At 42.5% G+C, this 25,318-nt stretch overlaps 1 protein-coding gene across 1 annotated transcript in view; it reads left to right on the top strand.

Moving 5' to 3' along the window:
• LOC132836829 (GDNF family receptor alpha-2-like) overlaps positions 1-25,318 on the top strand; it is a 317,669-nt gene that overhangs the window by 173,886 nt on the left and 118,465 nt on the right. Inside the window, exon 4 of the mRNA XM_060856348.1 lies at positions 3,258-3,603. Within this exon, the coding sequence (XP_060712331.1) occupies positions 3,258-3,603 (346 nt within the window). The remainder of the gene's footprint in view (positions 1-3,257; positions 3,604-25,318) is intronic.

Here is a 25,318-nt window from a genome sequence, read left to right as displayed (position 1 = left end):
GGAATTGTTATAAGGCAAAAATCACAATGATGACAATAATTGATCATCCATCTCGCTTTCTGTGTAGAAACTGGCTGTCCATGTCATGACAGTTATTGCCCTTGCAAAATTATGAATTGATTGTGAAGCAATCTCTTCCTTCTTCATTACTGTCAATCTCAGTGACCAGGAAACAATTCAAACCACGACAATAGGAATGCAAATATGGCTGGTATAGTCATAGAGTCGATAGAGTTGGCGAGCATGGAAACAGACCCTTTGATCCAACTCATCCATGCTGACCAGATATCCAAAATTAATCGAGTCCCATTTGCCAGCACTTGGCCTATATCCCTCTAAATGCTTCCTATTCATATCCGTCCAGAAGCCTTTCAAATGTTGTAATTGTACCAACCTCCACCACTTTCTCTGGCAGCTTATTCCACACAGGCACTACCCTCTGCATGAAAAGAATTGCCCCTTAGGTCCCTTTTAAATTTGCCCCTTCTCACACTAAACCTATGCCTTCTTGCTCTGGACTCCCCTATCCCAGGGAAAAGAAGTTGTTTAGTCTATCCACCACCTCATGATTTTATAAACCTCTATCATGTCACCCCTCAGCCTCTGACACTCCAGTGCCCCACATTTGCCTCTGAATAAGATAAAATATAAGATCTAGGCTATCTCCTTGATGTATTTTGAGGGGGTTTGGTCTAGTCCATAACACTATGAGGTTTCCAGCATTTGTATTTGAGCGATCTAAGTTTGGTAAGGAGGGTCAGGGCATGGCCCTGTTAATTCAACTCTCTCACAATTGCCTCTGAAGATTTGATCTTAGGAGATCTGATTTCTTTACAAGTGCAACTGTCAATGGCAACACTGTAGCTAATGGAACAGTGCAGACAATGATTGAGGATAAACTTGATCAGATTTTTCAGTGTCTGGATGTCCACTCTCTTCTGCCTCATTCAGGGTTATAGACAGAGACCAGTCCAAGGAAATGACTTGCCCCTTATTTGTGGCTGGTGATGAAGGACTGGTTGACAAGACAAAAAAAATTCTGGCAAGTGCCACATTCTGTCTGTGGATAAAGTGACCCCTTCTGCCATATCCCCCAAAATTCCCACATGTCACAAACTATTAGGCGATGTGCAGAGGCCCAGCATTGTCCACAATGCTACGATCTGTGAACAGTATCCCATGGCCAGGTGTAACCCAGCATAAAAGACTGACTGGCTTTGAGGACAATCACGTGTATTCCATTCTCTGTTCATTAAAGATGCTATATATATGCAATCAAAGTGAAAATGGACCTGTAAAAGATTAAATTGTGAGGTCAGAGTGCAGAAGCATGGTTTTATTGTCTCATATTTCAGACTGAGGAGCAATTTAAGGAGATGTTTCAAATGATAGCAGAATTTGATAGGATAGATTGTGACTCTATTTTTGCTGTTTTGGCATTCAATATTACGGGGCATAACTTTAAAACGAGTGCTTAGGAATTCAGGACTGATATCTCCTGATTTGAGGGCAGCACGGTGGCTCAGTGGTTAGCATTGCTGCCTCACAGTGCCAGGGACCGGATTCAAGTCCAGTCTTGGGCAAATGTCTGTGTGGATCTGTATCTGCGTGGGTTTTCTCCAGGTGCTCCAGATTCCTCCCACAATCCAAAGATGTGCAGGCCAGATGAATTGACCATGCTAAATTGCCCATAGTGTTGGTTATTAGTCGCGGTAAATAGAGTGCAGGGGAATGGGTCTGGGTGGGTTATTCCTTGGAGCGTCAGTATGGACTTGTTGCGCTGAAGTACCTGTTTCCACACTACAGGGATTTTAATTCTAAAATCAGGAAGCAAGACAAAACATAAAAGGCAGTGAAGAGCCCCTGCTCCCCCAGGAAGCAAGCCATGCTTCAGGTCAATGTGAGACTTAAACCCTCATAGAATTTTGTTCAATAAGGATATTGACAGAACTGAAACTAAGACAGGAAGGTGGTGTTGAGGTAGAGATCGGCCAGAATTTGCTTGAATATGTAAAACAGCTTGAGAGCTGAATGATCACACCAGTTGTTCTTTCCCAATGTTTAGTTCCTGGTCATGCAATTTGACGGGTTTTATTCGCTTGTGGATGCTGCTGGCTGACCAGCATTTACTGCCCTTGAGAAAGTTGCTACTGCAGGGACTGTGATATTTTGCCTTTGTCAACAAACTGCCGTCAAATCCCTATCCCTGTAGCTTTGATTTCCAGGTATATCAAGTGGGAGTACTGACACAATGTGGTGTTATGTCTTCACCAGCAAGGAAGGGCCTTTCTCAAAGCTTCTAATCTCCAGCATTCCAAGCACTGATTTCTCAATGAGTTAATTTTAAAAATGAATAAGTCAAGCCAAACTTGTACCAAGCCTTGGTTAAATCACATGTAGAATAACGACAGAGAGAGGCTTGAGAAGATTAACAAAGATTAACAGGAAGGACTCCACAATTGGGGGATCAGTGAGAGTTGTGCAGGCTGGGTCTCATTTCTCTTAAAATATGATAGCTGAGTAGTGACCAAATGGAGATCTGAAAAATGATGCCAAGTTTTGATCAAATTTCGATAGGGGTGAAGCTTTCAGTTGTGGGAAAGAGAAAAACTAGAGGCCACTAGAACAGGATAATAGAAATAAATACAATAAGGAGTTCAGGAGAAACGTCTTTACTCAGAAAGTGCTGAGAATGTGAAATTACCACAGAGAGTAGCTGAAGTGAACAACATCAATGCACTTAAGAGGATGTTATATAAGTACATAAGGGAGAAAGGAATATAAGGAAACAATGGTGTAGGAGGGAGAATGGGAGGAGACTTGAGTGGAGTGCAAATGCCAGCAAGAAATGATTGAGCAAAACAGCTTGTTTCTGGGCTGTAAATACTGTGCAAAGATTTAGATCAGGGCAGTCCATGTAAAGGTAAAGAGCATCAAGCTGTTTTGGCCTTCAGGAGCTGGTAGTTCCATAACAGAAGTTTAGACATGCTGTCTAACTGAAATTTTATTGTTTTCAAATCATTCAGCACGAGGCATCATGGCACCCAAATGTGAGATTTCAATCTTGTTGATGCATCCTGAATATCACAAGACGAGGGAGAGTGTTTTCTTTTGCTGCATTATATGTTCAATTCAGATCAGTTATTTCAGAATGCATATATCTATCCTGTTGTTTGGATCTGTTTTGATACCCAGCACAAGCTTCTGAATAAATCTCACTGATATTTATCCTTCCCTCCCTATCATTGTGTTTGCAGGTTTGGAGCCCACTGGAGCCCGAGGAAACCAATGTTTGGATGCAGCCAAGGCTTGCAACCTGAATGACACCTGTAAAAGATACCGCTCCATGTACATCTCCACTTGCGTCAAGCGCACCTCCACCTCCGATACCTGCAGCCGCCGAAAATGCCACAAGTCACTGAGGCAGTTTTTTGATCGCGTGCCTGCAGAGTACAGCTATCGGTTGCTCTTCTGCTCCTGTAACGACCCAGCTTGTGCGGAGAGACGCCGACAAACCATTGTACCCACCTGCTCATATGAAGACAAGGAGAAGCTAAACTGCCTGGCACTTCATCAGACCTGTAAGATGGACCACGTGTGCAGGTAAGGCCAGCAATCTGCACAATTGTTCTAGCAAGGTTCCTGGACCATGTGATATACTATAATATTGGTATTAGGATTCAGTATCTGGCATTGTTGTTTGGTAACATGAGCAAGCGAAGGACTGAAATATCGTCTCACTGCACCTCTGGATACAGGTCAAAATGTTTGACATGAAGCCTCTCTCCTTGCCTATTCTCAATGTTTACCTGATTCTTATCCTGCTTATTACATGGCAGTTAGAATTGTTTCTGTGTTTATGCCAACTGCAGTGAGCCAAAAGAGGAGCCGTATTGTGAACCTAGAACAACCTGATACAAGTGTGCCCCTTTGAAGGTATTCAAAGCAATAACTGGTGGTCTGATTAAACTGTGCAATCACTTCAGTAAGGCAAAGTACCTTCTTAATTGAATGAAACTCTTACTCTGATCAGTAATGGAAGGGACCTTGGGTGTACTTAGATGCTCCCTCTGTAGATTAACTAAGCATGAACAGGCCAACAGATGACAGGTCAACAGTTGAGGCTAGAAATGCAATAAAAATGCCTGTTATTAGAGTCATAGAGTCATAGCAATGTACAGCATAGAAACGGACCCTTCGGTCCAACTCGTCCATGCCGCCCAGCTATCCTAACCTAATCTCGTCCCATTTGCTGGCCCTTTCCTGTTCATATACCCATCCAGTTGTCTTTTAAATGATGCAATTTGGGAAATGATGCTGCATTTTGGGAAAACAAATCTCAGCAGGACTTTTACACTGAATGGTAAGGTCCTAAGGGGTGTTGCTGAACAAAGAGACCTTGGAGTGCAGGTTCATAGCTCCTTGAAAGTGGAGTCCATAAGACCATAAGACCAAAAGACATAGGAGTGGAAGTAAGGCCATTCGGCCCATCGAGTCCACTCCACCATTCAATCATGGCTGATGGGCATTTCAGCTCCACTTTCTCCCCGTAGCCCTTAATTCCTTGTGACATTAAGAATTTATCAATCTCTGCCTTGAAGACATTTAGCATCTCGGCCTCTACTGCACTCTGCGGCAATGAATTCCACAGGCCAACCACCCTCTGGCTGAAGAAATGACGCAGGTAGATAGGATAGTGAAGAAGGCTTTTGGTATGCTTTCCTTTATTGAGTACAGGAGTTGGGAGGCCATGTTGCGGCTGTACAGGACATTGGTTAAGCCATTGTTGGAATATTGCAATATTCTGGTCTCCTTCCTCTCAGAAAGATGTTGTGAAACTTGAAAGGGTTCAGGAAAGATTTTCAAGGATGTTGCCAGGATTGGAGGATTTGTGCTAAAGGGAGAAGTTGAATAGGCTGGGGCTGTTTTACCTAAAGCATCAGAGGCTGAGACGTGACCTTTGGAGGTTTACAAAATCATGAGGGGCATGGACAGGATAAATAGACAAAGTCTTTTCCCTGGGGTCCAGAACTAGAGGGCATAGGTTTAGGGTGAGAGGGGAAAGATATAAAAGAGATAATACCGGAAGAAACATCAAAGCAGCGCTTCACAGGAGGCTCCAATAGCACTAATGATGTTCCCTAGCCAGGGAACGAAACGTTTGCAGCAAAAACTTCCAGCTTGGCGAACAGAACCACAACAACGGACACCCGAGCTACAAATCTTCAACCAGACTTTAAATATAAAAGAGACCTAAGGGGCAACCTTTTCACGCAGAGGGTGGTACATGTATGGAATGAGCTGCCAGAGGATGTGGTGGAGACTGGTACAATTGCAACATTTAAGAGGCATTTGGATGGGTATATGAATAGGAAGGGTTTGGAGGGATATGGGCTGCTGCTGGGAGGTAGGACGAGATTGGGTTGGGATATCTGGTCGGCATGGACGAGTTGGATTGAACGGTCTGTTTCCGTGCTGAACATCTCTATGACTCTGTGACTCTGAAGTAAGGCTCACAGGTCTGTAATTTTCAGGGTTGTCTCTACTCCCCTTCTTGAACAAGGGAACAACATTTGCTATCCTCCAGTCTTCTGGCATGACTCCTGTAGACTATGTGTCAGAGTATCACAGTGTATTGGATAAAGTTGAAGTAAGTAATTCTCTGAACACTGACAGTTCAGGTATTGGAAATAACTTGGTAATTCTTTGCATGACAGAAAAGCTTTGTGGGTACATAGATTTGTCACATTCTTTCACCTGACATTTTTCCTTTCTTATAACAGTACTAATTTCCACTTGTTTTCCTTCCAAGTCCCTGTTCAAATTCTATCATAGTACTTTTCTCTTCCTCTCCCTTTCTCATTTGTTCTTGCTTTTCTCTCACAAATGCTTCTTGTGTCCTTTTTATCTGTTTGATTCAAATTGATGGACTTTGGCTGATTATCAAATGAGGGCACGGATATTCAGCATAGTTCAATCAGTATTACTCTCAAATCTGAAGCACAGGTTCCAAGTTCAATTTCAATCCAAGGCTTGGGCAAATTGAAATGGAGGCTCACACACCAGTGCTCAGCACTGTCAGAGATGCTATTTTTGAATGAGATAATAATTCGAGGTTCCACCTGCCTGCTCAGGCACATGTCATAGATTCCATGGCATTATTTCAAAGGAGAGCAGGGAAATTATCGCGAGTGTCCTACCCAAAGTGTATCTATACCACAAAAATCATTATCATATTGCTGACCACAATATTAACCACTGGTGGATTTTGCATGTCTGATCATGATTCTGACACAACCACAGCCTCAGTAAAAGAATTAAGACAAGAAGTATTTTCTACCCAGTGTCAAACTACTATCCAAAGCTATGCTCTACGGGTTCGAAAAAGTGAATTAATTAATGTCTCCAAGTTTCCTTTGGGAAACCTCTTCATGTTAGGCAGACGTCAGTGAATTAAAAATGAAAGTTTGAAAGCATGTAAATATATTTGACCCAGTTCAGAGTACTCAGCTAAATCTGATACTTGAAAAAGATTGGGGAATGGTGTTCCAGAGTGGCTTGTATTGTGTCATGATCACAAGCCTCCTCATCACAGTTCTGGATGTTAGTACATCTGCACACAGACTCCACAGCATTCTCAAAATCATCTTATACTTGTCTGCTGGTGCATTGTGCACTGATGTCAATATTCCAATTATCTCTTCATTTTCACTCTGTCACCTTTCTTTCTCTTCTCAGAAAATTAACACCCATCCTAATTTTTCATTCTCCTTTTTCATGTGTTGTCTTCCATAATCCCTTCATTTCCTCCTCTATGCCTCTCTAATTCCCACCTTCTCATTCATGTTTTGGAACCAAGGAAGGAGAGGTGCATCGTTTTTCTCTCTTTCCACAACTCCACAGATCACAACATGAATTAAATTCTTTTCACCCAAGTCCTGATATCAATCACATACTCCTGTCTAATAGACATTGGACACAAAGCTCTACCAGCTAGGTTTGTTTAGTAATTTTAATCCCAACAAATGTTTCCCCAAATAACTTTAATCCCAACAAACAGAGACATAATTGGAACATGAAAATATCAATGTTTACCCCTCTAAATTACACAAATCCCACATACAAACAATATGTGAAAAGGGAAAAAATGTTCAGGGTCACATTGGATAAAAACACTTTTGGTCAATAACATTTAGTTTTTTAAGGATAGAAAAGGATAAGGTGTGGAAGGTTCAAACGGCTGTCAAACTCACTTTCTGGAATACAGAGCTAGGTCAGCAGACAGGGTATTTATCTCTCGGGTCTTGATAAATTAAGAAACACAGTATCAAAATGTCTTCCAATTGCTCTTCAAGAAGACAACAAGGTTTCACAATGGATTCAACTAAAAATGAAAATGAATAACTGTATGCGAAACAATATTCAAAGAGAACAGTCATTAAAACCAGTTAGGCAATCTTTAGCAAGTCCACTAATTACCTGAAACTCTGTTGTTTGCAATAAGTGCGTTGCTTAAAAACAAATTGATCATGCCTTTTCATGAACATTTCCAAAAAAAAACCAACAAGCTATTTTCAGAGATTATGAGTCTCATAATTCTTCTGTGCAACTGAAACTCAAAATTCTGAAGGGCCATGGGGCTTGAAATATTAACTCTGTTTCTCTCTCCACAGATGTTGCCAGGCACGCTGAATTTCTCCAGCATTCTCTGTCAATGTGTGTATTTACATTTCTAAGAAGTGTCTGATGAAATGCCACATTAAAAGTTGATGGACAAGATAATAGCACATGATGTTGGGGATAATATCAGCGTAATAAAGATAATTTAGTGAACAGAAACGGTTAAATGGGTGATTTTTTTTTCATATTTGCTGACTGCAACAAGTAGACAGCCACATGAGTAACTGTTGAAATCATAAATATTTACAATCTACATCAATGATTTGGATGAGGGGAAAGAATGATTAATTTATAAATGCTAATTTTACTGATTACGCCAAAGTGGTAACAAAGCAAGTTGGTTAAGACGAGACACAAACTTGACAAAAGGGTACAAAAATGTTTAGCAAGTGGGCAAACATTTTCCAAATCAAGCATAATGTGGTCATGTGAATTGTCTGTTTTTGTCAGGAATATAAAAATGGCAAAGTATTCAAATACAGAGTTTGCAGGACAATGATAGAAAGGTATTGCATTCACGGATATCAAGTGATTGGGAAGGCAAACAAAATGTTGATACTTATTGTTAAGAGCAGATTAATTTGTGGCTGAGGAGCTGGTGCAGGGAGCGGGGATTCACATTTTTGGATCAGGCGACTGACTGTGTGGAGTTTGCATGTTCTCCCCGTGTCTGCGTGGGTTTCCTCCGGGTGCTCCGGTTTCCTCCCACAATCCAAAGATGTGCAGGTCAGGTGAATTGGCCATGCTAAATTGCCCGTAGTGTTAGCTAAAGGGGTAAATGTAGGGGTATGTGTGGGTTGCGCTTTGGCGGGTCGGTTGATCTTGTTGGGCCAAAGGGCCTGTTTCCACACTGTAAGTAATCTAATCATGGGAATATAAGACCATAAGACTTAGGAGCGGCCCATCAAGTCCACTCTGCCATTTAATCATATGAGCATTTCAACTCCACTTATCCACACTTTCCCCATCGCCCTTAATTCCTTGAGAGATCAAGAATTTATCAACCTCTGGCTTGAAAACACTTCACGTCCCAGCCTCTACTGCACTTCTGGGATCGAAGTCACCTGTATATGAAGAACAGTTTGTACGTGAATTAGAGGGGAACTGGCAGGGAAATTTGCTCGTGCTACTCGGGAGGCTTTAAACTAGTAAGGTGGAGGGGAGAGAGCCCAAAGAGATAGAGAGAAAAGAAATAAACCTGTGGCTGGTACAATTGAGAACAGGAACAAGTCAAATAGTCAAGGCAGGCAACAGCAAGGCAGAGAACAACTCTCAGCCCCTGAAAGAAGGTTGTGACAAGCCATGTTGACCTCCCAAAATGTTTATGTAGATTTTATTCACACATTGGACACAGCCATTTGCTGTGGTTGGGTTTCATTCTACACTCTTATTTTTGGGTCATGTTGGAGGGGTGAGAATGAAGGAATCTAAAAAAAAACAAAATGCAAGTAGTATTCAGCTAACCCTAAAAATAAGTTCAATATCACCACTGAAGATTCAGCATCTCCACAGGGCCTCCCAGGAGGTTTGTATTCATTCTCACAATACCGCATTGTTGTTTTCTTATCAGCAGATCTTAAACTCTGAGCCAGTTTCAGGTTGAGCTTCTGAAAGGTGGTGTGACATCAACACCGGAAACCAATTCCAACATTAATGAAATAAGTGCAAAAACTTTCTATAGTTTTGATTTTATCTCCTGCTAGAGTTCAAAATGTTATAACTTAAAATTCATTTCATAAAGTACCTCAGTTCAACTTCAATGTACTTGTTCTCAGATGAGGTGAAAATCAATTGATGCTTCACAATAAATAAAATGAAATCTTACCTGCCAACCTGGTTCTGCTGGTGAATAATTCAGTTGACAAACAGTTACACGGCAGTGGAAGAGCATGACTTTTTTCCATTCACTGGATGCAATGCCATTTCCCGTGAACACAATTCATAGAAACACCTTTCCCTCAGGATGCTCTGATATTTAAATGAAACGCTGTGCCACAGAATTACGTCGGTCCTTTTGTACTGCAGAGACACCAACAAGAGGAATACAAATTAGGATGGCGTCCAACTCTTCTCAGCTCATCCTGCAGTTCTTGCCTTTCATCAACCACTCAAGTGAAAGATGACGGGTTTTTACTGCCACTACCTGACCCACAATGTAATGAGCAATCTTTCATATCATGGATAATTAGGGTAATCAGGAATCTGAACATGCATGAGATCAACTTTGGTGGCCCAAACTGGAGGATGAGCTGCAGAAAGGGCAACATGAGAACACAACTTTGGCATTTTTGATTCAAAGTGTGCAGGACCTCATGGCCAACTAAATATATATATACTTTGCTGAGAGCAGCAAATACAGACAAATTGCATTAAGTGAACAACTGTGAGCTCAACTTGCTGGCATTTACTCCACATTTCACTACTTGAAATTATGTTCATCTGTCTTTTTCCAAAGATCCATTCCCTTCACTCACTTGTCAAATCGAATGTTGAATTAGACTTGTCTCAGCCTCTAACCGAGATGGAAATTCAGCAATTTTGTAATTGTTTGCTCTGCTCTCTATATTTCATATACCGTCTAGAAATGCTCCATTGCTTCACCAATATCAGTGATTGCAGCAAAGGTGGGAATGCATGGGCAGCATCATAATTCTCTGAGGGATTAAAAATTAACCAGGTTATGCAATCATGTCATGCCCACCAGAATGCATTCATTTGGCATGATTGAAAAATGGTTGACGGCAGAATTCCACCTCAATATCTGTGTCCCACCAGAACCATCATTCTCCCAAACGCCATTTTTAAAACCTTCCTTCAGGGTAGCACTTCAGCACAAACCAAGAATCAAAGCTAGTTGATAGTGGCAGGCTGTGTTCATCAACCAAGAAACTGGACGTGAAAAATAGTTTACTTCGAAAACCAAAAACCTGAGGGTGCTGAACATCAAAAATGAAAAGAATTAATTGTCGAAATACTCAGCAGATCAGGGTATCCCTGCAGAAGAGTGGGCCGACACGGAAAGCTTGTCTGACGGCAACTCACTGGTTACTGATACATCAAGTAGGAACAAATTATTGCAGATGCTGGAATCTGTACTGAAAACAATAAATTCCGGAGATCACAGTGGGTCTGATAGCATCCATGAAGAGGAAACAAGCTAACATTTCCAGTCTAGATGACTCTTCATCAGAGCTGAAGTGAAGAGTGGAGGGGACAGCATTTATGCTATAATTTGGGGGGGAGGGCAGGAGGGTGCTGGGGGAGAAAAGATGTTGATAATTCTGATTAAATGATTGGAATGTATGTCTGCTGCCAGACTTGAAAGGACAGACAGTCCCACTGAGATGGGGAAGTGCGGGAGAAGACATGACAACAGAATGCAAGCTAAAAGAAAGGGAAGAAATGGTAGTTCATTCACAGTTTGAAGGTATTAAGTCCAGAAAGTTGTAAGGTGCCTCGTTTGAAGATGAGATGCTGTCCCTCTAATTTGCGTTGTGATTTGCTGGAACACTCAGCATGCCGAGGACAGGCAAGTGGGTATGTGAGCAGGATGCTGTGTGCAAAAGATTGGCTACAGGAAGATCTGGGTCATAGTTGCACACAGAGCAGAGATGTTCCACAAAACAATCACCCAGTCTGCGTTTGATTTCTTCAATATAGAGCAGGCCACAGTGGTTGCAGTGAATACAATACACAAGATTGGAGGAGGTGCAGGTGAAATGCTGCTTCACCTAGAAAGACTGTTTTAGGCCCTTGGATGGTGAGCAGGGAGGAGGTGAAGGGGCAGGTGTTGCACTTTCTGTAGTTAACATTGGAAGGCACTGTGGGAAGGGGCAGGGGTTAGATTTGATGGTTGTGGAATGGACTCGGGTACCCCTGAGTGACCAATCCCTGAAAAATGCAAACTGGGAACGCGAGGGGCAGATGTGTTTGGTGGTGGTGTTGTGTTGGAGTTGTCTGAAACAGTGGAAAATGATCCTTTGAAAGCGGAGGCTGTCGGGTAGAAAAGTGATTTGAAAGGGAACCCGATCACGCTGTTGTGAGTGATGGGATGGGGTAAGGGCAGAAGCATGGATGAGAAGTTGGATGTGTTTGAGGGCCCTGTCAACCTCGGTGGTTGGGAAACCACGGTCATGGAAGAAACAAGCCATTTCAGCTGCATTGCTTTGGAAGATGGCACCATCTGAACAAATGTGATGGAGATCAAGGAACTGGGAGAATGCGATGAAAGGATTCTGCGTAATCTAAGATGGAGGACCAAAAAACCTTGCGGCTGTAAGAATTGCTCCTCTTTGGAGGTATTTTCAGTGTTAGAGCTGATTTCCTCGACTTCTAGGAGCAAAACTTACTGTTTTATCAGGTGGTGCATTATTTTGGAATTTTGAGGAAAAAATTGAAACAACGCACTTTAAAAAAGGATGAAGGGAGACAAAAGCAGTGACCGCATGGTGGAAGTGAATCATGGGAGAACGAATCTGACACTACTGTGGGCTAGCAGTGTACCTTCACAGTTACTGCCTCTGCTGTTTGATTTCAAGTACTGCTGCAGATCAGAGATTTTCTAAGAAAAATAACCAAGCAGTGAAATTCACGGCTTCCCTTGGAAAAACCAATGTGGGGAGATCACTGCAGGAGAGCAGCTAAGTGGCTATTTTTTTTTGGGAAATCGACTTGAGTTGAGAAGACTGAGCAGTCACTTGACTGATGTATGTACAATCCTCAATGGTGCTGACAAGGTGGATTTGGAAAAATGCTTCCTCTTCTGCAGCAGTCAAGAATTAGGTGATAGTGTTTTGAAAGTAAATGGATGCAAAGGCATGTTTTCTTTCCCCAAAGGCCTGTTGAATTTTGGAACCCACTGCCTCAGAAGGTGGTGCAGGAGGGGTCATTAAATATTCTTAAGGCTGAGGTAGTCTTCTGCAAGGGAATCACATGTTATCACAGTAGAAAGAACTATGACATTCAAAATACAAACCAATCAGCAATTATCTTCATGCATGGCAGAGTAGGCTTAAGGGACTAAATGGCTTATTTCTGTTCCGAATGTTGTGTGCTTGCAACAATCAGCTGGATCTTGCTGGACAATTGAATACAAAATTGTCTTGGAGGTTGGAGACAGATGGTTGCTGGTTGTTTTTCGAACTGGAGGCCTGTGACCAGTGATGTGCCACAGGATCAGTGTCTGGGTCCACTGCAGTTCATCATTTATGTAAATTATTTGGATGTGAATATAGGAAGTATGGTTTGTAAGTTTGCAAATGACACAAAATTGGAGGTATGGTGGACAGTGAAAAAGAGTATCTCAGAGTACAACAGGACCTTGATCAGATGGGCCAATAGGCTGAGGAATATCAGATGGAGTTTAATTTAGATCAATTTGAGGAGCTGCATTTTGGTCAGATAAATCAGGGTAAGACTTACACACGTAGTGATAAGGTCCTGGGGAATGTTGCTGAATAAAGAGACCTTGGTGCACAGGTTCATAGTTCCTTGAAGGTGGAGTCCCAGGTAGATGGGGTCATGAAGAAGGCATTTGGTATGCTTTCCTTTATTGGTCAGTGCATTGAGTAGAAGAGTTGAAATGTCATGCTGTAGCTGTGCAGAACATTTGTTCAGCCACTTCTGGAATACCATATTCAGTTCTGGTCTCCCTGCTATCACAATGATGTTATTAAACACGAAAGGGTTCAGAAAAGATTTACAAAGATGCTGCCAGGGTTGGAGGGTTTGAGCTTTAGGGAGAAAATAAACAGGCTGGGCTACTTTCTCTGGAGGCTAAGGGGTGACCTTGAAGAGGTTTATAATATCATGAGGGATATGGATAGGGTAAATTAACAAGATCATCTCCCCAGGGTAATGGAATCCAGAACTACAGGGCATAGGTTTAAGGTCAGAGGCGAAAATTTTAAAAGGGTACTCAAGGGCAACTTGTTCACATAGAGAGTGGTGTGTGTATGGAATGTACTGACAGAGGATGTGGTGGAGACTGTCACAATGGCTACATTTAAAAGGCATCTGGATGGGTGTATGATTCTGGGTAATCCACGATGGAGGACAGGAAAAATTTCTGGCTGTAAGAGCTGCTCCCTTTTTTGAGGTATTTTAGGAGCTGGAGGTGATTTCCTCGAATTCCAGGAGCAGCAATTACTGGTTTATACACTGTTGCATTGATTTGGAACTTTAGCAAAAATAGTCAAAGGGAGAAGAGCAGACAAAGGAAGCACATGGTGAGGACAGTGCAGGAGAGAGAGAGAGAGAGAGTGAGAGAGAGAGAGAGAGAGAGAACCTGCACAGTTACTGCCTTTGCTGTTTTTGAATTCATGTGTCACTGGACATTGGAGTGCATCTGGGAAAATTAAAAAACAGTGAATTTCACAACTAATCTTGGAGGAACCGGTTTGGGCGAAGTTCACAGCACAGAATCAGATAAGTTAATTGTTGTTTTAAGTCTGTCCAAGAGAAAGGCTGTATTAATGGGTACAGTGGGTTCTTTCTTGATCATATGTTTTTGGAGATAAGCCTCTTGATTAAACTTGAAATATAAGCCATAGCTCTTAATTTAACCTGGTGCAATGTTTTGTAGAGGAATAATACGGTGTTACTTTCTGGGTCTGTAGATTGTGAAGGAGCAAAAATGGCCTTTGCAGTGATATGTACATCTTGTCAGATGTGGGAGTTTAAAGAGATTTTAAGGGTTACTGCAGATTATATCTGCCATAAATGCTGTTGGATGCAAATCTTATCAGATCGAGTGGATTGGTTGGAGAGACAGATAGAAGTGATGAGGAATTTGCAACAGCAACAGTATGTGATGGATGGCAGTTATAGAAAGAGGGGAAAGTCTCAGATACAGTCACATAGATGGGTTAACTCCAAGAAGGGTGAGAGAGGTTGGCACCTAGGGCAGGAGTCTTTTGTGGATGTAACCATTTCAAACAGGTATGCTGTTTTGGAAAATGGAGGGGGTGAGGGATTCTCAGGGGAACGTAGCACGAACAGCCAAGTTTCTGGTACTTAGACTGGCTCTAATACAACGAGGGGTATGTGGGCTTCCAAGAGATCAATTGTGTTAGGGGATTCTGCAGTCAGAGATACAGACAGACATTTCTGTGGCCAGCAGAGAAAAAGCAGAATGGTGTGTTGTTTCCCTGGTGCCAGGATCAAGGATGTCTCAGATAGCGTGCAGAATGTTCTCATGGGGGGAGAGGGGCCAGCAAGAGGTCATTGTCCACATTGGGACCAATGATATAGGAATGGAAAAAGTTGAGTTTCTGAAGAGATTACAGAGAGTTAGGCAGGAATTTAAAAAGGTCCTCAAGGGTAGTAATATCTGGATTACTCCCAGTGCTATGACTGAGTGAGGGCAGGAATAGGAGGATGGAGCAGATGAATGCATTGCTGAGGAGCCAGTGTATGGGAGAAGGATTCACATTTTTGGATCATTGGAATCTCTTTTGGGGTAGAAGTGACCTGTACAAGAAGGATGGATTGCAACTAAAGTGGAAGGGGACTAATATACTGACAGGGAAATTTGCTAGAACTGCTGGGGAGGATTTAAACGAGTAAGGTGGGGGGTGGGGGGTGGGACCCAGGGAGATAGTGAGGAAAGGAATCAATCTGAGAACAGAAGTGAATCAAACAGTCAGGGCAGGCAGGGACAAGGTAGGACTAATAAATTTAACTGCATTTATTTCAATGCAAGCAGCCTATCAGGGAAGGCAAATGAACTCAGGGCATGGTTAGCAACATGGGACTGGGATATCATCGCAATTACGGAAACATGGCTCAGGGATGGGCAGGACTGGAAGCTTAATGTTCCAGGATACAAATGCTACATGAAGGATAGTAAAGGAGGCAAGAGAGGAGGTGGAGTGGCATTTTTGATAAGGGATAGCATTGCAGCTGTGCTGAGGGAGGATATTCCCGGAAATACATCCAGGGAAGTTATTTAGGTGGAACTGAGAAATAAGAAAGAGAAGATCACCTTATTGGGATTGTATTATAGACCCCCCAATAGTCAGAGGGAAATTGAGAAACAAACTTGTAAGGAGATCTTAGCTACCTGTAAGAATAATAGGGTGGTTATGGTAGGGGATTTTAACTTTCCAAACATGGACTGGGACTGCCATAGTGTTAAAGGTTTAGATGGAGAGGAATTTCTTAAGTGCGTACAAGACAATTTTCCGATTCAGTATGTGGATGTACCTACGAGAGAAGGTGCAAAACTTGACCTAATCTTGGGAAATAAGGAAATGAGGTGTCAGTGGGGGAGCACTTTGGGGCCAGCGACCATAATTCTATTCGTTTTAAAATCGTGATGGAAAAGGATAGACCAGATCTAAAAGTTGAAGTTCTAAATTGGAGAAAGACCAATTTTGATGGTATTAGGCAAGAACTTACAAAAGTTGATTGGAGGCAGATGTTCGCAGGTAAAGGGACGGCTGGAAAATGGGAAGCCTTCAGAAATGAGATAATGAGAATCCAGAGAAAGTATATTCCTGTTCGGATGAAAGGAAAGGCTGGTAGGTACAGGGAATGCTGGATGACTAAAGAAATTGAGGGCTGAAAATGTGTTGCTGGAAAAGCGCAGCAGGTCAGGCAGCATCCAAGGAACAGGAGAATCAATGTTTCGGGCATGAGCCCTTCTTCCCGGCGAGACATCGAACAATTCTTCAGCCACCTTTGCCTCTGCGCCAAAAACAAAAAGCACCTGCCTAAAGAAATTGAGGGTTTGGTTAAGAAAAAGAAGGAAGCATATGTCAGGGATAGACAGGATAGATCGAGTGAATCCTTAGAAGAGTATAAAGGAAGTAGGAGTATATTTAAAAGGGAAATCAGGAGGGCAAAACGGGGACATGATATAGCTTTGGAAAATAGAATTAAGGAGAATCCAAAGGGTTTTTGCAAATAAAAGGACAAAAGGGTAACTAGGGAGAGAATAGGGCCCCTCAAAGATCAGCAAGGCAGCCTTTGTGTGGAGCCACAGAAAATGGGGGAGATACTAAATGAATATTTTGCATCAGTATTTACTGTGGAAAAGGATATGGAAGATATCAACTATAGGGAAATAGATGGTGACATCTTGCAACATGTCCAGATTACAGAGGAGGAAGTGCTGGGTGTCTTGAAATGGTTAAAAGTGGATAAATCCCCAGGACCTGATCAGGTGTACCCGAGAACTCTGTGGGAGGCGAGAGAACTGATTGCTGTGCCTTTTGCTGCGATATTTGTATCATCGATAGTCACAGGTGAGGTGCCGGAAGACTGGAGGTTGGCAAACGTGATGCCTCTGTTTAAGAAGGACGGTAAAGACAAGCCAGGGAACTATAGACTGGTGAGCCTGACCTCAGTGGTGGGCAAGTTGTTGGAGGGAATCCTGAGGGACAAGATATACATGTATTTGGAAAGGCAAAGACTGATTAGGGATAGTCAACATGGCTTTGTGCATGGGAGATCATGTCTCACAAACTTGATTGAGTTTTCTGAAGAAGTAACAAAGAAGATTGATGAGGGCAGAGCAGTAGATGTGATCTATATGGACTTCAGTAAGGTGTTTGACAAGGTTCCCCATGGGAGACTGATTAGTAAGGTTAGATCTCATGGAATAAATGAAGAACTAGCCATTTGGATACAGAACTGGCTGAAAGGTAGAAGACAGAGGGTGGTGATGGAAGGTTGTTTTTCAGACTGGAGGCCTGTGACCAGTGGAGTGCCACAAGGATCGGTGCTAGGTCCACTAGTTTTCATCATTTATATAAATGATTTGGATGCCAGCATAAGAGGTGCAGTTGGGAAGTTTGCAGATGACAACAAAATTGGAGGTGTGGTGGACAGCGAAGAGGGTTACCTCAGATTACAACAGGATCTAGACCAGATGGGCCAATGGGCTGAGAAGTGGCAGATGGATTTTAATTCAGGTAAGTGCGAGGTGCTGCATTTTGGGAAAGCAAATCTTAGTAGGACTTATACGTTTCATGGTAAGGTCCTAGGGAGCGTTGTTAAACAAATATACCTTAGAGTGCAGGTTCATAGCTCCTTGAAAGTGGAGTCACAGATAGATAAGATAGTGAAGAAGGCATTTGGGATGCTTTCCTTTATTGGTCAAAGTATTGAGTACAGGAGTTGGGAGGTCATGTTGCGGCTGTGCAGGACATTTGTTAGGCCACTGTTGGAATTATGCATGCAGTTCTGGTCTCCTTCCTATCGGAAAGATGTTGTGAAAGTTGAAAGGGTTCAGAAAAGATTTACAAAGATATTGCCGGGGTTGGAGGATTTGAGGTATCGGGAGAGGCTGAACAGGCTGGGGCTGTTTTCCTTGGAGCATCAGAGGCTGAGGGGTGACATTTTAGAAGTTTACAAAATTATGAGAGGCGTGGATAGGATAAATAGACAAAGTCTTTTTCCTGGGGTCAGGGAGTCCAGAATGAGAGGGCATAGGTTTACGGTGAGAGGGGAAAGATATAAAAGAGACCTAAGAGGCAACTTTTTCACGCAGAAGGTGGTACGTGTATGGAATGAGCTGCCAGAGGAAGTGGTGGAGGCTGGTACAATTGCAACATCTAAGAGGCAATTTGAATAGGAAGGGTTTGGAGGGATATGGGCCGGGTGCTGGCTGGTGGGACTAGATTGGGTTGGGATATCTGGTCAGACGGAAGGGTCTGTTTTCATGCTGTACATCTCTATGACTCTATGACTCTAATAGGAAGGATTTCGAGGGATATGGACCAAATGCTAGCAAATAGGGCTCGATTAATTGAGCATATCTGGCTGGCATGGACAAGTTGGACTGAAAGGTCTGTTTCCGTGCTGTAAACATCTACGACTTATGACTGAAAGTGAAATTTATCTTATTTTCACAATCATTAGCTTCTTCACTCATGTATAATCTGCACTGATTTTCACTTGTGTCAAAATGAAGGCTGCAAGTTTGTTGGTAATTTCTGAATTTGAATATCATTGAATATATTTTGTTATCTTGGTTAATGGCTACCCCGCAGAGTGTGTAACAATATTAGGACTGGTGATTGAATTCTTGATTAGATTTCATCTTAATGGAGCATCTTAAAGGAAGAGAGAGTGGAGAGAGATGGAGATCTGTATAAAGAGATTTCCAAAGTTTGCTACTTGGACAATAATACCTTCCAGCAGGGGAATGTGTTAATTTCATGCAGTGTTGCATGACGCAAGGTGAACTGGGAATAATGTCGTCACCAAATGGTTAACTTTTTGCCTGATCCGGTCAAACGATAGCGAACACCCGATCAGTTGTTGTGAAGTTGCCTCTCTTGAGATTATCAGAAATAGTAATGAATAGTGTGGCTTCTGAAAAGCTCGGAAGTGGTCAAGCACACGACAACAGCACTGTTTAAAATGAGGATAGATCTTTGCAATTAGAGTGATAAATGGACAGTTGTCACAGATTCACTCTGAAAGTAGTCAGTGCATGCCTGCAGGTTAGAGAAAAAGAAATTTTGGTAAATTGGAAAGAGGCTCACTTGAAATAATAGGGGAAAAAAAACTCCAGTTGTAATTCAGTATCACGCTGCATTTTAAATATTTTATTTTAACTTTGGAGCATCAACACACAGGCCAACAACTTGGTGCAATCCCATGATTTCAACAAACGGTCATTTCAGCATCTTTACCTGCACTTCTGAGTGGCCTTGGGAATTTATGTTTCCTGGTGTATGGATGCAAGGTATGCACAAGAAAAAGATTTGAGACATAGTTGGAGAGCTGTCTCTGAGCTTCAGTTGGGTTTTGCATCATTGAGAAAAGTAATATTTTAATTCAGAAGGAAGATCCTGGGAGATTTAGAAAAAAAAGTGGGACTGCATTCATTGCAGCAAAGATGAAAAGTAGATTTGAGAATGGTTTTCAAAGTATTGGAGAGTCAATCCAATGGGTTAAAACGGATTCCATTTGAGAGAGAATCAGTCACAATAAGGTACATCCACGAGATGGTCAATGGTCAGTTAAAGGGAGCTCAGTACTAAAATTACTATTGAATAATGAGTCTTTGAAATTCAGTCATGGTATTTAAAATGCAACATAACTCAAAGATGCAAAATGATAGTGTATATTGTAATTGGAGTGCAAGGATCTGGTGTGGAGCTGAGACAGACATGGTGAGCTCTGACCTTTTAATGTGCTGTAATTTCGTGGACGTTTTGCAGGCAAACCAAGGCTTCCAAATGTCAGAGACAATCTCCAGATCTCAAAACAATTTGTCTGCATCCTGATGTTTTGGCAAAAGGAATATGTCTTCTACCTTTTAAAATTTATCTGTCAATGGAAGGTATCTAAGCTTCACACTGATTGGCCTGATCTTTGAACCAAAATTACAATGAAGCCATAAAAGAGGGTCATTACACAATTAAGTTAGTCTAAATAAAAATTCAGAAGTTTGGGAGATAATTATTCTTACATTGTACAATGAGGTATCCAAGATAATGAGAAGCATGGATAAAGTCAATAGTCAGAGACTTTTCCCCAGGGCAGGATTGAAAGACACGAGGGATCATAGTTTTAAGATATTAGGAGAAAGGTATGGAGGGGATGTCAGAGGTAGGTTCTTTATGCAGAGTTGTGAATGCATGGAATGCAGTGCCAGTGGTGGTGGTGGAAGCAGAGTCGTTTGGGACATTTGAGCGACTGCTAGACATACCCATGGATAGCAGTGAACTGAGGGGTGCATTGGTTAAATGATTTTATTTTACATCAGGATTACTCCTTGGCATAATATTGTGGGCCAAAGGGCCTGTTCTGTGCTGTACTTTTCTGTGTTCTATATTCTATAATGGCGAAAGATGCATCAACTTTGAATTCCTTCTGTTGATCCTTATCAGTGGAAGAGAGTGTTTGAGCACGATGTCCTCCCAGTTCTGTAGCATGGAGAGATGGATGCTCAGAGCATGATGGACTGACAGTAGTGGATAGCTATGTCACACTGATTGTTTCGTGAGTTTTGATGATGTGCCTGTGCACATTGGTGTGCAGCTGAAACTTTCAGTGAACCAATGCTTTGATTATCTGTCAGCAACATCGAATTGTCTCATGAGTTCGTTGTTGGCAAAACAATAAACTCAAACTCGATTGAATTTTAGTATCCTGAGACATCATTTAAAATGATCAGTTAAGTTCGAGGTGTTGTCAAAGCAGCAACCAAAACTAAGATATCCATTTCACAACCAAATGTTACATATTTTCAATTTCTAGGACACTTTGGGTGGGACTGTCATCTTGTCACATACACAGGGGCTTGTAATCTCTCCGTTCAGAGCAGCATTCATTCTCTCATAAAGGTACAGATGCCTTTTAAATGCTGTAATTGTACCAGTGTCCACCTCTTCCTCTGGCAGCTCATTCCATACATGGGCCATCCACTGTTTGAAAAAAATTACCTCTCGAGTCCTTTTAAATCTCTCCCCTCTCACCTTAAACCTATGCCCTCTAGTTTTGGACTCCCACAACCGAGAAAAGAGACATTGGCTATTCATCTTATCCATGCAGCTCATGATTTTACAAACTTTTATAAGGTCACCCATCAGTCACCAATGCTCCAGAGAAAACTCTCCAGTCTGTTCAGCCTCTCCCTATAGCTCAAACCATCCAACTCTGGCAACATCCTTGTAAATCTTTTCGAAATCCTTTAAAGTTTGGCAACATCCTTCCTTTGAAGGGGGACCAGAATTGTACGCAGTATTCTAAAAGTGGCCTCACCAATGTCCTGTACAGCCGCAACATGACATCTCAAATTCTGGACTCAATGTTCTGACCAATGAAGGCAAACACGTTTTCTTCACCACCCTGTCTTGTTGCAACTCCACTTCTGTCCCATAGAATGAGACCGTGTTGACCTTGCCTTGAAAACCTATCGCCATAAAATGCTCTCAGATTCAGCCTGCTGATCCCTGCAACCATCCCTGCTTGCTCCTCCATCCACCACGAATTCACCAGATCTCTCAGCTACTTCTCTGACTTCATATTCTGGATAAAAGTAGAATGATACTTCTGGACATCTGCCTTCTGCAGTCTTTGAATAAAGTTGAACATTTTTTTTCATACCCCTTTGATATGTGGGCGTCACTGCTTGGCCATATTTATTACCTGTCCCTAATTGCCTTTGAGAAGGTGGTGGTGAGCTGCCTTCTTGAACCACTGCAATCCATGTGCTGCAGACAGACCCACAATGTCCTTAGGGAGGGAGTTCCAACATTTCACCCAGTGACAGTGAAGGAACAGCAATATATTTACAGGTTAGGATGGTGAGTGACTTCAAGGAGAACTTGCAGGAGGTAGTGTTCCCATGTATCTGCTGTCCTTGGCCTTCTAGGTGAAAGTCTTTGTTGATCTGGAAGGTGCTGTTGAAGGATCACAGGTAAATTTCTCCAGTGCATCTTGTGGACAGTACACATTGCTGCAACTGACCATCAGCGGCTTTGGGAAATCAGGAAATGAGTTACTCACTGCAGTGTTCCTTGCCTCTGACCTTGTCTTGTCGCCATGACATTTATATTGTGAGTCCAGTTGAGTTTGTGGTCAGTGGTAACTTGAAGAAGTTGACAGTCTGGGATTCAGTGACAGTAACACAATGAGTGACAAGGGGCAGTAATTAGATTGTCTCTCATTTGCAGGTAGTCATTGCCCAGCAATTGTGCAGTATGAATATTACTTGCTACTTGTCAGCCCAAGTCTTAATATTGTTCAGAACTTAATAAAAACCAAAATAACTACAGATACTGTCAATCAGAAACAAAAACAGAAGTTGCTGAAAAAGCTCAGCAGGTCTGGCAGTATCTGTGAACAGAAATCAAAGTTAATATTTCAGATCAAGAGGAAGGGTCACCAGACCTGAAACATGAACTTTGATTTCTTTTCACAGATACTGCCAGACCTGCTGAGCTTTTCCAGCAAACTCTGGTTTTGTTACTGTTCAAATCTTGTTGCATTCGAACATGGACTGCTTCAGTGTCTGAGGAGTCATGTATGGTGCTGAACATTGTCCAATTATCACCAAACACCTCTGACCTTATGATGGAGGGAATGTCACTGGTGAAGCAGCTGAAAATGACAAGGCCTTGGACATGACCCTGAAGAACCCCTGTGCAGTTGTCCTGGAACTGAGATGACTGGCCTCCAAAAATCACAACCATCTTCCGATTTGCCAATTATGACTCCAATCAGTGAAGAGATTCCCACTGATACCATTTTTCGTAGGGTTCCTTGATGCCACACTCAGTTGAATGTGGCCTTGATGTAAAGGCCTGGCATTCTCACCTCATCTCAAGAATGCAGCTCTTTTGTCCATATTTGAACCAAGGCTGTAATAAGGTCAGGCCCAGAGTGGCCCTAGAAAAACCCAAACTGAGTATCAGCCAGCAGGTTATTTCTCAGCCAGTGCTGTTTGCTAGCACTGTTGATGACACTTTCCATCACTTTTCTGATGATCACGAGTAGGCTGACTGGGGTTGTAATTGGCTGGGCTAAATTTGTCCTTTTTTTTGTGCAAATGGCATACTTGCGGCAATATTCCACTTTGTCGGGTAGATGCCATTATTCAAACTGTACTGGAACAGGTCGACTCTGGAAGCGCCAAGTTCTGAAGCTCAGAGCTTCAGTCGTACAGTTAGAATGTTGTCAGGGCCCACAGCCTTTGTAGTATTCAGTGCCTCCAACCATTTCTTGAGAACACATGGAGTGAATCGAACTGGCTGAACACAGGGAGCTGTGATGCTGGGGACTACTGGAGGAGACTGAGATGGATCATCCACTTAGCACTTCTCACTGAAGATGGCTGTGAATGCTTCAGCCTTATCTTTTGCACTGATGTGTTGAGCTCTCCCATCATTGAGGATGGGGATATTTGTGAAACCTCTTCCTCCAGGGAATACTTTATTAGCTCACCATCATTCCCAACTTGATGTGGCAGGACTGCAGAGCTTAGTTCTGATCCACTGTTTGTGGGATTGCCCAGCTCTGTCTATCACTTGCTGCTTATATTGTTTGGTACGCAAGTAGTCCTGAAAATGTGTTGCTGGAAAAGCGCAACAGGTCAGGCAGCATCCAAGGAGCAGGAGATTCGACGTTTTGGGCATGAGCCCTTCTTCAGGAAGGGCTCATGCCCGAAATGTCGAATCTCCTGCTCCTTGGATGCTGCCTGACCTGCTGCGCTTTTCCAGCAACACATTTTCAGCTCTGATCTGCAGCATCTGCAGTCCTCACTTTCTTCCTGCAGTAATACAAAATCCTAGTTAGACCCCAGTCATAGAGTCAAAAAGATGTACAGCACAGAAACAGACCCTTCGCTACAACTTGTCCATGCCGACCAGATATCCCAACCCAATCTAATCTCACCTGCCAGCACCCAGCCCATATCCCTCCAAACCCTTCCTATTCATATACCCATCCAGATGCCTTTTAAATGTTGTAATTGTACCAGCCTCCACCACTTCTTCTGGCAGCTCATTCCATACACGTACCATCCACTGAGTGAACAAGTAGCCCTTTTGGTCTCTTTTATATCTTTCCTATCTCACCCGAAACCTATGCCCTCTACTTCTGGATTCCCTGACCCCAAGGAAAATACTGTGTCTATTTATTCTATCCATGCCCCTCATGATTTTATGAAACTCTATAAGGTCATCCCTCAGCCTTCGACGGTCCAGGGAAAACATCCCCAGCCTATTCAGCCTCTCCCTATAGCTCAAATCTCCAACCCTGGCAACATCCTTGTAAATCTTTTCTGAACCCTTTCAAGTTTCACAACGTCTTTCCGATAGGAAGGAGACCCAGAATTGCACGCAATATTCCAACACTGGCCCAACGAATGTCCTGTATAGCCACAACATGACCTCACAACTCCTGTACTCACACTATGACCAATAAAGGAAAGCATACCAAATGCCTTCTTCACTCTCCTATTTACCTGCGACTCCACTTTCAAGGAACTATGAACCTATACTCCGAGGTCTCTTTGTTCAGCAACACTCTCCAGGACCTTACCATTAAGTACATAAGTCCTGCTAAGATTTGCTTTCCCAAAATGCAGCACCTCACATTCATTGAAATTAAACTCCGTCTGCCACTTGTCAGCCCATCGGCATTTGATTGGCATCACATCACAAACATCCAATCCCTCCACCAGTGACGCTTATCAGCAGCAGTGTGCGCTGCAGAAATTTATCAAAGCTCCTCAGACGGCACCTTCCAAACCCACTTCCATTTAGAAGGACAAAGCAGCAGATACTTGGGAACACCATTACGTGCAAATTCCCCTCAAAGCCACTCACCATCTTGACTTGGAAATATATTTGGTATCGCTGGGTCAAAATCCTGTAACTCCCGCCACCCCCCGCCCTCCCCATTATGGGTCAACCTACAGCAGGCGGACAGTGGCAGTTCAAGAAGACAGCTCATCACCACCTTCTCAAGGGCAACTTGGGACAAGCAATAAAAATGCTTTGGAGATGCCGGTGTTGGACTGGGGTGTACAAGGTTAAAAATCACTCAGCACCAGATTATAGTCCAACAGGTTTAATTGGAAGCACACTAGCTTTCGGAGCGCTAACACCCATTGTTTCAGCTAACCTGAGAATGCAACCTTTTTTAAAAAAAGGTTTTGTGATTTACATAAGAA

Source organism: Hemiscyllium ocellatum, chromosome 48 (genome assembly GCF_020745735.1).
Source record: "Hemiscyllium ocellatum isolate sHemOce1 chromosome 48, sHemOce1.pat.X.cur, whole genome shotgun sequence".
In the NCBI taxonomy this organism is placed as follows: domain Eukaryota; kingdom Metazoa; phylum Chordata; class Chondrichthyes; order Orectolobiformes; family Hemiscylliidae; genus Hemiscyllium; species Hemiscyllium ocellatum.
This window is presented reverse-complemented; position numbering and strand designations above follow the sequence as displayed.